This window comes from Mesoplodon bidens (assembly GCF_964165515.1).
Source record: "Mesoplodon bidens genome assembly, chromosome: 18".
Lineage (NCBI taxonomy): Eukaryota > Metazoa > Chordata > Mammalia > Artiodactyla > Ziphiidae > Mesoplodon > Mesoplodon bidens.
In genome coordinates this window covers 36,445,772-36,461,167 of record NC_138175.1, presented here as the reverse complement: position 1 = coordinate 36,461,167, position 15,396 = coordinate 36,445,772, and the positions used below count along the sequence as shown (strand labels likewise).

The following is a 15,396-nucleotide window of genomic DNA, read 5'->3' as shown; positions in this document are numbered from 1 at the left end:
GTGACTTGCTCAAGGTCACCCAAGTAGTTAACGACAAAACCATGACAGGACCAGGCCTCCCAGGGCTTCCCTCACCCCCAGCACAGCCACGCTCTTCACTGGAGGCATTTCTTAAAGGGTCAAGGCACGGACCTGCTGACCACTGACCACTTTCATTTCCCCATGTATTTCTCAAGCCGTAACACAAAACAAAGAAATGAATAGAAGTTAATAGTATCTAATAAAGCCAAACCTAAAGGAAGCAATGAAAGGAGAAGGGGGAAAGGAAGAAAATACATTTTGACTATTAATAAATTATAATTATTTGAGTCACGAAGTGTCCCTTACTTACAGCAGCCCTCATGGCAAACACCTGGATCCTGCTGACCAAGTATAGTTCATTTGCCGTCTAAGGTGGGGAGCAGCAAACTTCAGAGGGGCCGACGGTGAGCTTCCTTGTTTTCTTTTCCTGCCTCTAAATTGTCTTTAATTTTATCTCCAGAATCTTTTGCTAAATACATGAGCTAACTAAAGCAAAAAGAATTGTCACAATCACTGTGACAAATCAAAAACTAAAACAATCACCCTCTCTAGGACGCTGAGCACTCATGGGGAGTGGGGTGCAGGGAGAAGGGCTTGGGAGCGGGACTCAGCTCAGCTGTGGCATGAAAGGAGTCTGTGAGAGCCCACTCTCACGAGGGATTAGAAGAAAATGGTGGGGACACAGGGACAGGGGCTCTGGTTGCCTCCTTAAGTATCAAAATAATCTGGTTCTGTTTTTGTTTTTGCAGTTTGTTGATTTTGCAGTTGAGCCAATTTTTTCAGAGATTTGTCCTTTACTTGTGATTATTTAAAACTACAAAGGCAGGGCTTCCCTGGTGGCACAGTGGTTGAGAGTCCGCCTGCCGACGCAGGGGACGCGGGTTCGTGCCCCGGTCCGGGAAGATCCCACATGCCGCGCAGCCACTGGGCTTGTGAGCCATGGCCGCTGAGCCTGTGCATCCAGAGCCTGTGCTCCTCAACGGAAGAGGCCACAACAGTGAGAGGCCTGCATACAGCAAAAAAAATAATAAAAAATAAACTACAAAGGCAAATTTAAAATCAATAAAGCCATAAAAGGATGAGAAAAAGGAAAATGTTTTAAATATGAAATGTATTTTCTAATGAAGAAAACTTGAACATTTCTTAAAATTAAAATACAGAATATCTCTTTGAGGCCTGGGCATTAGATATTTCTAGCATCTGGGAATGTGGAGTCAGAAACTTAGAGACCAGCTAGCCGGTGTCATCACCACAGGCCAGGTGGTGAAGAGTGCCAGGCCTTGGGTAGAATTTCCCCTCTCTTGACTTCTGGCTCCACCAAGCCAGTTGCTTTATCTGACATGTGGGGAAATGCCCTGGCCTCACCCTCCTAAAATTAAAACACAAATTGCACTCAATCTACAAGGAATGATGGGTCGCCTCCTTGCCTCCCGAGATCCCTCTGAGAAGCCCCCTCTCTACAGCTCTGAGCTCCAGCCTTTCTGAACTCCATGCAGCTCCCTGGAAATGCTCTGCTTCTGCTCGCCTCTTAATCTTGAACTGGTGAAATCCCATTCATCCTCAGGTCTTAGCATAGAGGTCACTTCCTCCAGGAAGCCTTCTTGGACTCCTACCATCCTTCCACCACCGCCAAGCTGGGGTTAGGTGCATCATGTTCCTATGGCCCTGTGTGCCCCACCCCATGGGTAACTCTGCACACCATATTACAACAGTCTATTTTCTTGTCCCTCTCCCTCCTTAGACTATAAGGCCATGATGACCCAAACCATACTTGCATTGTTCATTTACCATTGTAAACCCAATGCCCACCCCAGAGCCTGGCACATAGTAATATTTGATAAGTGAGAGAGAGAAAGGATATTTCCAAGAGGTAGTGAAATACCATAGACAATTTGGTATTCTAACCATAACACACATTCTAACCATAACACTTGTGGGGTTTCAGTTTTCTCATATGTAAGATGAGGCTAAAATACCCACTTCAAAGGGAACTTAAGGAAATTATAAACAACCCTTTATGTGACAGTGCTCAGCCAATGGAGGCCAGCATTGGTAGCTGAGAGTTGACCCCCCCAGCAAGGGACACTAAACTTTTACAATCATGCGTCCACTGGTAGGAGACTTTCAATGCACCTATCTCATTCTCTGGCCTGCTCCCACCCAGCTAGAGACCCAGTGTACACTTACAACTATATGACATTACATCCTCCGAACCATGGAGAGAGCAAAAAAGATCAGTGGTTGTCAGGTGTCTGGGGGAAGGGAAGGGGAGGGATGAACAGGTGGAGCAAAGGGGATTTTTAGGGCAGTGAAACTATTCTGTATGATACTTAATGGTAGACACATGCCAGTATACATTTGTCAAAACCCATAGAATGTACAACACAAAGAGTAAAACTTAATGTAAACTGTGGACTTTAGTTGATAATAATAATGTATCAATATTGACTCATCAATTGTAACAGATGTCCCCCATTAAAGCAAGATATTAATAATAGGAGAAACTGAGAATGTGGTGAGGGATGAAAGAGAACTCTGTACTTTCTGCTCAATTTTTCTGTAGACCAAAAACTGCTCAAAAAAAATAAAGTCTAGTAATTTAAAAAAAAAAAAAAGTTGAGCAAGGTCACGGCTCAGCCTTTGGCCACACCCAGTGCCTAGGCCCATACCCTGTTGAAGAGCTTGTTGTGCAATGCTGTGGGTGCCTTCCTCATGACCTTGGTGAAAGCTGCCGAGGTGCAGATGCCCATGCAGACTGCGAACAGGGCGCTGAGGCCATACACCAGTTGGTAAAAGGGCAGTTGAGGATTGTCCAATATGTCACCTGGGTCTGCAGTGGTCCTATTGCTCTCTTGACTGCTATTGGTCTTCAAGAAAGGACAGGGGGTGTGGTATGATAAGAAATATGCTTAGTCTTTGTCCCCAATTCCTGGCACAGAGCTCCTAAAGCACTTGCAATTTCCTAAGTGATGGGGGTGCTAAGAGCATCATTTGTGGTAATATTTGGCCTTTGACTCTGGACACAAGCGCTTCTAAGACCTTTGGGGTCTCTGGAGCAATAAGAGAGTCTTTTGTAGCTAATCAGATGACTAGTGGCTGGGGGCCCCTAAATAGCTTCAGGATTGGGGCTGGCCACGAGAAAGACCAAGCCATGAGTCCAAGCTTGGAACTTTCAGCTCCGCCCCCATCCTCTGGGAAGTGGGGAGAGCCTGGAAATTGAGTTAATAATCGATCATGCCTACACGTTGAAGCCACCATAAAAATCCCTAAATCACGGGGCTCGGAGAGCTTCCAGGTTGGTGAACACATCCATGTGCCAGAAGCTCCTGCACTTTGGACCCTTCTGGACCCCACCCTATGTACATTTTCATCTGGCTATGCATCTGTATCCTTTATTATATCCCTTATTTTAAAAACTGGTTAAAATATTTCCCTAAGTTCTGTGAGCCATTCTAGCAAATTATCAAACCCAAAGAGGCAGTCATGGGAATCCCCAATGTATAGCTGATTTATCAGAAGTACAGAAAGTCAGACTTGTGATTGGCCCCTGAAATGGGAGCAGTCTTGTGGAACTGAGCCCTTAACCTGTGGGATCTGTGCTAACTCCAGGTAAGTAGTGTCAGAATTGAATTGAATTGTAGTACACCCAGCTAGTGTCCAGAGAGTTGGAGAACTGGTTGATGTTGGGAAAAACCTGCACAGTGGGTATCAGAAACATTGTGTGTGGATAGAGGAAAACTGTGAGTTTTCTTTTTTAGAGGGTCAGACCATCTGAGTCCAGGGTGAAATTCAGCAGGGAGAAAAATCCTTCTTCCTGGGGCTACATAAGACTCAGTAGCTGGTAGAAGGTAAAACTATACATTACAAACTCCCTGCTCAGTGCTGCTGCTTTTCCCTTCTCCTTCCCCACTGCCCTGCCCTGGACTGAGCCCTCATTTTCTATCCCCTGGACCACTACCACAGCAGTCTCCCTGACTCTAGCTCTTGCCTCCACTCTATCTCCCACTCCACCCTGACTGCTCTAAACTCAACCCCACAACCTTAAGGACTTCTATTCTACCCCCTCTCAATGCATCTTTGTCCCAAGGCAGTCTGCTGTCTAATGTGGCCTCTTTTCTTCTGTCAGGGTAGAAAATGGCTTGATAAATTACTTCACTCTGTGGTGTTAGAAATCTGTGCTAGATGATCATCCAGCATCACCTCTGCCCCCTTCCACGCTCTCCACTGCAATTCAGGGGAGAGCTTGGGAACTCGGTTTGCCAGACTCCTTGCCAGCATGGTCTGAGGTTAGATTCTGCCAAGGAGAGGCACTCACAGGAAATCTAAAGGTTCAAAGAGAAGAAGCCATCACACGCTGGTGGCAACTGTGGACAGGTGCATGGGACATGGAGTTCGGCCAGTGGTTTGCAGGCATCCTTCCAAGGATCAGCCCCCTCAGTGCTGCCTGCTTCTGAGACCACTGGAGCCTGCTTCCCCTCTCCCCTCCAGCCCTTCCAATGGCTGTGTAGCCTCTAATTTGTGTATTAACTCTTTGGAAACTCTAAATATTTCAAGTGGCTCCTGCTTTCCTGACCAAACTGTGTCTGACACATGACTTAAAAGTTAACCAAGGGGCTTCCCTGGTGGCGCAGTGGTTGAGAATCTGCCTGCTAATGCAGGGGACATGGGTTCGAGCCCTGGTCTGGGGAGATCCCACATGCCGCAGAGCAACTAGGCCCGTGAGCCACAACTACTGAGCCTGTGCGTCTGGAGCTTGTGCTCCGCAACTAGAGGCCACAATAGTGAGAGTCCCGTGCACCGCAATGAAGAGTGGCCCCCGCTTGCCACAACTAGAGAAAGCCCTTGCACAGAAACAAAGACCCAACACAGCCAAAAATAAAAAAATAAATTAATTAAAAAAAAAAGAGAGAGGTCAAATTCACCCGTCCTCTGCCTTAAAAAAAAAAAAAGGTAACCAAATAGAGCATTTGAAAAACATGGCCTGGATTCAAAGCACAGAATTCAAGGCACCTTCACGTCTCAGGGCAGCCTCCTTATCCTCTCTAAGCACTGTTTCTGCAAATATAAAATGCAGACAGTAATACCTACCTCAGAATGAGCTGGGAAGGTTAATGAATTAACGCGGCACATAATGGCTGAGAGCCGCAGAATCCTCAACACGGAACAACTTTGTGCAAACTCCTGCACTAAAAGACTTGACCAAATTCTAGCATGGCTTCTAGAGGCTAAGGCATGTCACTCAGAGGATCCCAGCTCCCCCCACCTTCATTAAAATGCCTCTGCCAGGAAGATTTACTGTTTCTTCCAGCCTGGACCTGAGGACAGGCCCCTGATCTCCCTTCCTCAGAGCACTTACTAAGAAGGGCTCACAGTTGTGACTATGTATCTCCTGCAACTCAGAAGCATCTCGCTTAAGGACCTGAGAACCATTCCTTTGAAATGCAATCATCAGAAAGGACAGAGCCTCTGTCTCCCAGTCTCTGTGGGAGGATAGACAGCTTGCTGGCTACAGACACAGCTGGCCTAATCACACTGACACTCCCCAACCTTTTGTACTTTTTCACTTCTCTGACCCAACTGAGCCCCTGCTTTCCCTCCTCCCTCATTCTCCCTTTAAAAAGCCCAAATCACCTCTGTGCAAACCAGACTGGAGCTCAGCTCTTTCCCCGAGGTCAGGAGTGACGGATAAAACCTATTTTCCCTTCTCTAACTAATGTCTGGCCATGTCCATCTTGGGCGTGGCCTCCCAGCCCCACACGGGGAGTACAGAAGCTTATTTTAAATAACGCAGAGCAAGAAGGCAAAACAGCTGCCAAAGGAAAGTCACTCAGGCAGACTGTGAAGCAATCTTGGGGAGCTGTTTGGGGACAGAAACCTCTTGGTTTTGTCCCTATGACACTGCATAGGTGACCACTCGCTCTGTGAACACAGGACGCCAGACCGGGAGGGAGCCCCAGAGTTCTGGCTCCCAGAGGTTCCCTCTAGAGCTCCTTTCATCAACACCACAAGGGCAGGCACTGGGCTTGCCATGGGCTTCCCTAACCCGTGCCCACAGGGCCCCAAGGAATAAGAAGTCCCCCACTCCACCCAAGCCCACAGAAATGCACCCCACCCCCACCATGGCACTCACCCCTGAGCCCTGCTCCAGCCAATAGCTCAGCCACCACAAGTTGTACAATGTGAAGAAGACCGTCATTGCCAGGAGGAGGAAAACCATGGCAGAGACCAGGTAACCTGGGGAGGGAGAGAAAGGTGACACACAGATGCCAAAAGAAGGTGCACAGCCATCCCAGGCACTTGGATCTCCCTCAGACACCTTAGAGGATTGGAAAGAGCTGGGTTCCAAGGTTAGAAAGCCCTGGGTTCAAATGCTGGCTCTACTACTTACAAGCTATGAGAGCCTGGGTGAGGGACCAAATGTCAGTGACATTCCACTCCCCTACGTATAAGATGGTGATGGTAGTCCTGCCAGCCTCATGTGAGGGGTTGCTCTGAAGATGGTATGAGGTAACATGTGTCAAGCACCCAGCCCAGTGCCTGGTACATAAGCAGTGTTCTAGAGAAGTTAGTTTCCCTTATGCAGGTCCTGAGGGTTCAACGTTCAAAATAAAAACAACAGCTTCCTTTCACTTGATAGGTACCATTATGTACCATGCACCAGGCAGAGAACTAAATATATGCATTATTTTTGAATTGGGAATTCCTATCCCCATTTACTGAGTCTCCAAGAGAGGAAGGAACTTGCCCAAAGTCACAGAGCTGGTGAGTGCTGAAGCCAAGGATGAGAAAACAAAGGGTACACGCCATCCTTTAGCACCTGCCTCTTGCCCTGGCACTCTCCACCTCTCCAGTCTGTGTCCCAGGCCCACATTCTTTTTCCTGAATTCTTTCCTTCCTTAAGCTCCACTCAAGGGCCACCTCTCTTTGATGACATCTGAGATTATTCCTGGTCCCAGAGATCTCTCTTGCTACTGGTGGATGCAGCATCCTAATTCTCCAACCAGATTACAGGGTAGTTTCTTAGGTGACTTTATACCCCCTTGCCTCCAGAGCTCAGCACAGAGCCTAGTCCATAATAGGTACTTCCTGAATACAGATCAATTGGTTTCTTGATTCATTCATGCATTTCACAAGTATTTGCTGCTCCCCTGCTTTGGTCAGCCTCTGTGTTATGTCCTGCATGGATGCCCACGGTGGAAGGGCTGAGGATGGTGATCTCCTATGTGCAGCCTACCTCTTCCTCCCCTAGACAGGTAGAGAGAAGACACACCTTACCCAGGGTTAGGTTCCGAAGTCAATGAAGAATAAAAAGTTGGCATGGAGTCAAAATACTCTCAAAAATTAAATTACTCAAAAAGCACAGTATCATAGACTTGGTTTTGTGCTTACAACATTGTATAGTTTAGTTAGGGATCCATAGTAATACTTTTCCCTTCGTGACAATAATTTACATGTCTATGTGCCTTACCATATTTGATTTTGAAATGCCAAGTACACATGAAAACATAACTTCCGGCATTGAGTATGGTGGTAGAGTTACTATAGTTGAGTATGGTTGGGATGATGTAAGTTAAACCCATGAATGGCATGAATTTGTTTAGTTATGTGTGTGAATTTGGTAACATACACCATTTAATAAAGCAGTAGCTTTGAAACTTTTAATTGCCATCCACCTTCAGAAATGCATTTTAATACATAACCAAAATGAAAGCTTCACCGATGTTACTTTTGTGATGCACGCAGATATTTTCTACTCTATTCTCATTCTTATTCTCATTGCTCCTTACAATCCACTCAATTGATTTCACAACCCACTAGTGGGCCAGGACCTGCAGTTTGTAAAACACTGAAATAAAGAGTATGGTTAGCACTCTTTATTTCAAGGAAATATATCAACAATACTTTCTTATTTTCCATATTCCTAACGCTGTGTTATTTGGGGTCTTAATCCTGAAGACTGCTCCTCCCAAGGTTAGCTAATTCCTAGAGAGAGCAAATGATTCCTTGTGAGCACATCTTTGATATACAAACCAACCAATCCACAGCCCACACTCCCAATCACCTCTTTTAGCAGACTCTCACACACCAAACCAATATTCCCCCTGCCCTAAATCACCCCCTGACCAGGTACCAGACAACTAGGACCAACGCTATAGCCCAGAGCCTGCCAGAATTGTTTGAACCATCCAATCCTAAGCTTACTCAGTGTACCTATCCTGCCTCACCCTCTCCTTCCCACAAAAAAACTAATAAAGGCTCTGGGCCATGCTTTCTCTTACCGCCCCTCTATCTCCTGACCAGCCCTGGTGCTTCCCCTTCATGGCATACCATGCCTATTTCTAGGGATCCATAGTAATACTTTTCCCTTTGCGACAATAATTTACATGTCTATGTCTTACCATCTTTGATTTTGAAGTGCCAAGTACACATGAAAACATAACTTTCGGCATTGAATATGGTGGTAGAGTTACTATAGTTGAGTATGGTTGGGATGATGTAAGTTAAACTCATGAATGGCATGACCCTTTGGGTCCCTCTACCTCACGTGACCTTGCACATTCCAGTCTGACCCAGCTTCAGGGATAGACCTGGCCTGGAGCATCCGACAGCCCGTACCTCCGGCTGCCTGGATGTAGTGGTGGTAGATGCTCCACTTCAGGGACTCTTTTTCCATCTTCTCCTTCTGTGCGAGCTGATTTCCTAGCACTGGATCAGGGAAAAGAAGAAGGAAACAGTATGCCTCCCCATCTCCTGTATCTCCTTCCCGGGTCAAGAGGAGTCCTTGCAAAGCCTTCTGTTCTGGCTGCCACCCAGTGCCCCACCCAAGGCTGACTCTAACCAGCAGGGTTTCCAGGTTTGCCCCGGCTCCAAAGTCTGAAAAGGGGGTCCATTGCCAGCCATTCAATAAACCCTGGAGGGCCTGCGGTTCCCAAGGGCTTGGTGGCTTGAGAGAGACAGCAGGAGAGAATGAAGAAAGCAGTGACCTAGGACTAGAAAACCTGGGTTCCAGAATTATCATCATGATACTGTACAACTTCAAGCAAATCACTTAACCTCTCTGTTTCCTCATCTGACGACTGGCGGGCTTATAGGTGATTGCTAAGATGCTTTGTAGCAAAACACTTCTGAGACGACTCCTCAAAAAACAGTTGTGACACCAGCCCAAGCAGACTCTTGGCCTACAGCAGGGCAGAGAGACCAGGTGCCTGGAGATATCAGTAGATGTTGCCAATGACAACTACAACAATAACAGAAGACAGCCCTGTTGGGGGGACATCTGTTGTTTCTGCCTGACGCTGTCCCTTCTTCTAATAGCAACACCACAGTTCTCCCTGGACAAGAGGGCTCTCTTGTGGAATTTTAATTTTGAGGGAAATTATACTAGATGGAAAACGTTTGGAGTAGGTTTTCTTCAAAAGGATTCTGTACGTGTTCCTGCTACTTTAAACCCCAAAGTTGCTGAGGCCTGGTTCTTCAGCATTTCCTTTCATTCCATGATCTATACCCTTTTCTGCCAATAAATTATTTTTCTGCCCAAATTGGTTTCTGATCTTTGCAGCTGAAGACTCTATTGGTGACAGAAACCTACAACGTGCCAGGCACTGTCCTGAGACCTTCCCTATACCTGACCTCTTCTAACCTCCACTACGACCCTGTAATGTAAGCACTATTACCTCTACTTTTGCCAGTGAGGGTTCAGAGAGTTTAACTTGCTTGGCCAAGGTCACACAGCTTTGTGAGCAGCAGAGCTGGAATTCAAATCCAGAACTTGTCTTATTTTAAAAATAAAAGACTTTCTCTTCTGCTACCTTGTCTCAGAAAAGAGCAAGGCCATGAGCTTCTGGATGCCTAGGACTGGGCCCAGATCATTTCTAACTTTCAATACTTTTGCTCTCAAAAAAAATGTGTAATGAATTAATGGCCCGGATGCCTTGCAAAGTTTTAAATTTGAGCCACTCGAGGTTAAAGCTACCCCCATCCTGCCTCTGCCTCTGCACACGCTCAGCTGTTTCCCCACCAACACTCACTTCCTGGATGCTTCAGGCCTCCTGACCAGCACAGTTCACGCCCCACAGCCCTCAAATACTTGGATCTGTAGCCTGTATGTGCGATGTCTGGGACCCCATTCAATGAGTGACATGGCCTGGTCTCTCATCCAGGAGGAAATGCCAGGGCCTCTGGAAGATGCAGGCAGGCAGAGGTTCTCACTCTGTTCCCCAGCACTTTTGCCAGCATTTTCATTGAGAAGCTCTTCTGGACAAGTGGTCTGGGCCCAACCTTCCACCTGTAGCTCTTCTGCTGCCTTTGCTATGCCCTGCAACACGCCCTGGGGAGAAAACACAAGCTGTGGATGCAGGGGGTGGTCCTCCCCATTGGGTCAGGAGTGAGAGCGGGGTGGGATGGAAATCACCTGTATGGCTTCACCATGCATCTTCTGGATGAGCTGGGCATATTGCCCCTTCTTCTGTATTAACTCACTGTGAATTCCTTTTTCACAGATTTTCCCATCTTCTAACAAAATGATCTGGTCGCAAAACTCTAAATACTGAAAAGTCAGAAGAAATAAGGTCTTCAGTAAGCATACAAAAAGCTATTCAACTTCACGATTCAAAAAGAAAATGTAAATTTAAATCATGACAAGATATTTTATGCCACCAGTTTGGCAAAAACTTAAACACTGGACAACCCCGGGTGTTGGCAATGGCTGGGGTAAGTGGAACTCTTATAAAGTTCGGAGTGGGGGAGGGGCTGTAGACTGGTACATCTACTTTGAAAAACAATTTGACAATATCTTGTAAAGTTCAAGATTTTTGAAGAATTATGAACCAATAATTCTACTCCTAAAACACTACCCTAAAAAAAGCCCTCTCAAACACGTGCGTAAAAACACATGTAGAAGCATGTACGTTGAAGCATTTCTTGTAAACCCGAAAAATGGAAAACAACCTAAATGTCCATCCTGGAGAAATAAATTCTGGAATATTCAGATATTGGAATACAATGCAAGTGAGAATGAAATAAAATTCCATGTATTCACATGGAAGTTCTGAAAAATATAAAGTTGAGTAGAAAAGCAAATTACCGAAGGACACAGAAAGGAAAATGTCAATTATATAAAGTTTTTAAATATGCAAAAGGACACTTGCTCACATCTGGAGATTCATATGTATGTTGTAAAAGTGTGAAGACATACATGGGAACAATGAACAGCCGAGTGAGTGGTGCAGGAAGAAGGGAAGAGAGTGTAACTGAGGGCCGTCAACGTTGGACTATGTCATCTGGGTGGTAGATATATGGGCTTTCATTAGATTATTTTCTAACCTGTTTTTATGTCTTAAATATTTTATACCAAAAAATAGTAAAGCCAGGGCTTCCCTGGTGGCGCAGTGGTTGAGAGTCTGCCTGCTGATGCAGGGGACACGGGTTCGAGCCCTGGTCTGGGAGGGTCCCACATGCCGCGGAGCAACTGGGCCTGTGAGCCACAACTACTGAGCCTGCGCGTATGGAGCCTGTGCTCCGCAACAAGAGAGGCCGCGATAGTGAGAGGCCCGTGCACCGCGATGAAGAGTGGCCCCCGCTTGCCGCAACTGGAGAAAGCCGTCGCACAGAAACGAAGACCCAACACAGCCAAAAATAAATAAATTAATTAATTAATTTTAAAAAGATAGTAAAGCCAAAATAGAAGATGAGGGAGAAATAATAATAGTGTCTTAAGGCCAAAACCAGGTATGAACATATCTAGGGAAAAGGACCCGTGAGAAGCAGCACCCAGCACAGCCACTGTGCTTGATGGAAGAATGTGAGACTTGGGGAATTCTTCTCTCAGGGAGTTTTTTCTTCTTTTCTGTAACTTCAAAAGCAGTGGCCACCCATACAATTTTGAAAATGAAGGAGACCTTAAAATTTGGTTTCAATTTCTACCAGCCTATCTTCTCCGCGTGGAAAGCAGAGGAAATCAAGTTCTCCCTGACTTTGGGGTCTGTGTGAGATGGGGTAGCTTCTGGGAGGCTGTTATTGATCACACTGAGATGGCAGGGGCTTGAGGAGCTACATTATCTGCCAATCACGGCCAGAGCCCTGGGAGGGTGGTCACCTGCAGCTGGTGGGTCCCCAGGATGACGGTCTTCCCCCTGAGCGCCTTGTTAATGCACTTCTCAAAGATGTGCTTCCCCACGTGGGTGCCCACGGCCGACAGGGGGTCGTCCAGCAGGTAAAGCTCGCGGTCATTGTGGACAGCTCGGGCCAGGCTGATCCTCTGCTTTTGCGCCCCCGAGAGGTTGAGGCCCCGCTCCCCGATCTGCGGACAGGCAGCCAAAGGCACTGTGTCTAGAGTGTGACCCAGCCAGGTGTGCTCCCACCAGCCAGGTGGGCAGGTGGACAGACTGAGCCCCCTCGATGCACACCCCTGGACACCTAATGATTTGGCACCGCTGGCATTTAAAAATATTTATCAAAATCTGCTTAGGAGGGGAGGAAAAAACTGATTTTCAGCTAACTGAAATTCATAATTCATAATTAGATACAATTTTTCTAAATCAGTCAGCTTCTCAGAAGGCATATTAAACTTTTAACCATTTAGCTTGTAAAGTAAATCATTTATTCCCAAGAAACAGCACCTTCTTACATCTTATCCATGTTTTAAATCTCCGTTGACTGCAACCAGCAACTGGGAGGATCACTTGCCTGGGTTTGAGGTATTGCCCAAGACTGTTTGTGCCATAGCTGCGGTGGTGGGCAGGCTCTGCTGTGGCTGCCCTGGGAAGGGCCACCTTCCATGACACCCATCATGTCAGGAGTCGAGGGTGCAAACCAGAATCACTGGGCAGGATGCCTGGGGTCCCCTAGCAGACTGGCACCCCAGGCAGCTACCAGCTGGCGCATCCCTCAGCCAGGCTCTGAGGACGAGGCAGCCAAGGTCTCAGTCCTATCCCTGCTCTACCGTGAACTCTGGAGACTCTGTAGAGAAGAAGCAGAGTTTAAAGAACAGCAGGGTGGGCTTCCCTGGTGGCGCAGTGGTTGAGAGTCCACCTGCCGATGCAGGGGACACGGGTTCGTGCCCCGGTCCGGGAAGATCCCACATGCCGTGGAGCGGCTAGGCCCGTGAGCCATGGCCGCTGAGCCTGTGCCTCCGGAGCCTGTGCTCCACAACGGGAGAGGCCACAACAGTGAGAGGCCCACATACCGCAAAAAAAAAAAAGAACAGCAGGGTGACCTGTTGTCACTGCTCCACCTCCAGTTCACCATGTGACCATAGATAAGCTGCTTGACCTGGGCAAGGCTCAGTTTCCCTACTCACTCAGCAAAGACTGAAGAAATGCCTACTGTGTCCCTCTAATGAGAGCGTAACACCTACACTATGCCAGGCACAATTCAAAGCGTGTATGTATCAACTCACTTAAACCTCACATCATCCTGATGAGCTCAGTACTATTATTGATGCATTTTACAGACCAGACCTGGTTCTTCCTACTGAAAAGACGACCCTGAACAAGTCAGCTGAGCTCTCTGCCCTCCAGGGTGAACATGCCCATCCTTAAAGGAAGGATAATAAAAGAACTGACCTCCTAGGGTTATCTGAGGCTTAACTAAGACAATATATTAGAGTTGCTAGAATAGTACCTTGAATGCAGTAAGATAATCTAACTATTATTAGATAACAAAATCAAGACAACAATGGAGGTCTTATGTGGAATAAAGGTGGCTACAGATGTGCAAGATGGAGAGTTATCAGGACAATGCAGCAGTCAGAACTGACACTGCCGTGGTGGGGCCATGGCTGTCATTCCCACTGTCAAAGGAAGTGCTGCCAGAGAGGAGCAGGCCAGTGGGTGGGGCAAAGGTGGACGATGGGAAGCTTCTTATCTTCACAGGGTCTCCACTCTTGCTTCAAAAGGAGAAGTCGGAGGTCAGCTCCCACCCTTGTGGGGCAAGATAGCCTCTTTGTCAGCTCCCAAGGTCAGATGAGCCCCAACTTCCCTCCCCCGGTGTGGGAGGCTCTGAGGCTGCAGCGCCAGCTCTGGCTGCTTTGGGAAGGAAGAGCCGGGGTCCCTCCTCTACCTACCCAGGGAGGCAGGCTGGGGACCCCAGAACACCATGACAGGGGCTCTGTCACAACAGGGCTGGGGGACGCTCGCCTCCCGCTCACCTCCGTCATGTCTCCGAAGGGCAGAATTTCCAGGTCGTGGTTCAGGGAGCAGCAGTGGAGCACCTGGAGGTACCTGCGAAGGACAGGGAGTTAAAGAGACAAGTGGCCGGGCCGCACACCCTCCAGCCTTCCCAAGTTTGGAAGGGAAAGGCTTGCATTCCATGCTGAGAAATTTGACCTTGATCCTCCATTTAATGGTAAACCACAGGAGGCTTTTTTCATTTCCTTCCTCCCTTCACTTCTTTTATTTTTTTAATTTTTTTAACATCTTTATTGGAGTATAATTGCTTTACAATGGTGTGTTATTTTCTGCTTTATAACAAAGTGAATCAGCTATACATATACATATGTTCCCATATCTCTTCCCGCTTGCATCTCCCTCCCTCCCACCCTCCCTATGCCACCCCTCTAGGTGGTCACAAAGCACCGAGCTGATCTCCCTGTGCCATGCGGCTGCTTCCCACTAGCTATCTATTTTACGTTTGGTAGTGTATACATGTCCATGCCACTCTCTCACTTTGTCCCAGCTTACCCTTCCCCCTCCCCATATCCTCAAGTCCATTCTCTAGTCGGTCTGTGTCTTTATTCCCGTCTTACCCCTAGGTTCTTCATGACCTTTTTTGTTTTCTTAGATTCCATATATATGTGTTAGCATACAGTATTTGTTTTTCTCTTTCTGACTTACTTCACTCTGTATGACAGACTCTAGGTCCATCCACCTCACTACAAATAACTCAATTTCGTTTCTTTTTATGGTTGAGTAATATTCCATGGTATATATGTGCCACATCTTCTTTATCCATTCATCCAATGATGGACACTTAGGTTGCTTCCATCTCCTGGCTATTGTAAATAGAGCTGCAATGAACATTTTGGTACATGACTCTTTTTGAATTATGGTTTTCTCAGGGTACAGGCCCAGTAGTGGGATTGCTGGGTCATATGGTAGCTCTATTTGTAGTTTTTTAAGGCCAAAGCAATCTTGAGAACCTTCATTCCTTTTAATCCAGCACGTGCGGTTGGTAAATATTTGAACAGAACAAAAGGAAGAAAAGGTGAAAAGCGAGTCTCCCTCGCATCTTTGACCCTTAGTTGCTTTCCTCGGAATCAGTCACTAATAGAGTTTCCTATGCACATATTCAGAAATAATCTACTGATGTATGTATACATGCAGCAGATATACGTTTATACTGTTTTAATGACACTACAGTATTCCATTATATGGATGT

At 46.8% G+C, this 15,396-nt stretch overlaps 1 protein-coding gene across 1 annotated transcript in view; it reads right to left on the bottom strand.

The window, feature by feature from the left end:
• The window catches only part of ABCC11 (ATP binding cassette subfamily C member 11), a gene marked incomplete at both ends in the record, with an annotated part of 131,707 nt that overhangs the window by 98,501 nt on the left and 17,810 nt on the right, over nucleotides 1–15,396 (bottom strand). Inside the window, 7 exon segments of the mRNA XM_081217453.1 lie at nucleotides 2,691–2,888; nucleotides 6,152–6,255; nucleotides 8,638–8,721; nucleotides 10,246–10,348; nucleotides 10,433–10,567; nucleotides 12,116–12,319; nucleotides 14,168–14,240. Of these exon segments, the coding sequence (XP_081073579.1) occupies nucleotides 2,691–2,888; nucleotides 6,152–6,255; nucleotides 8,638–8,721; nucleotides 10,246–10,348; nucleotides 10,433–10,567; nucleotides 12,116–12,319; nucleotides 14,168–14,240 (901 nt within the window).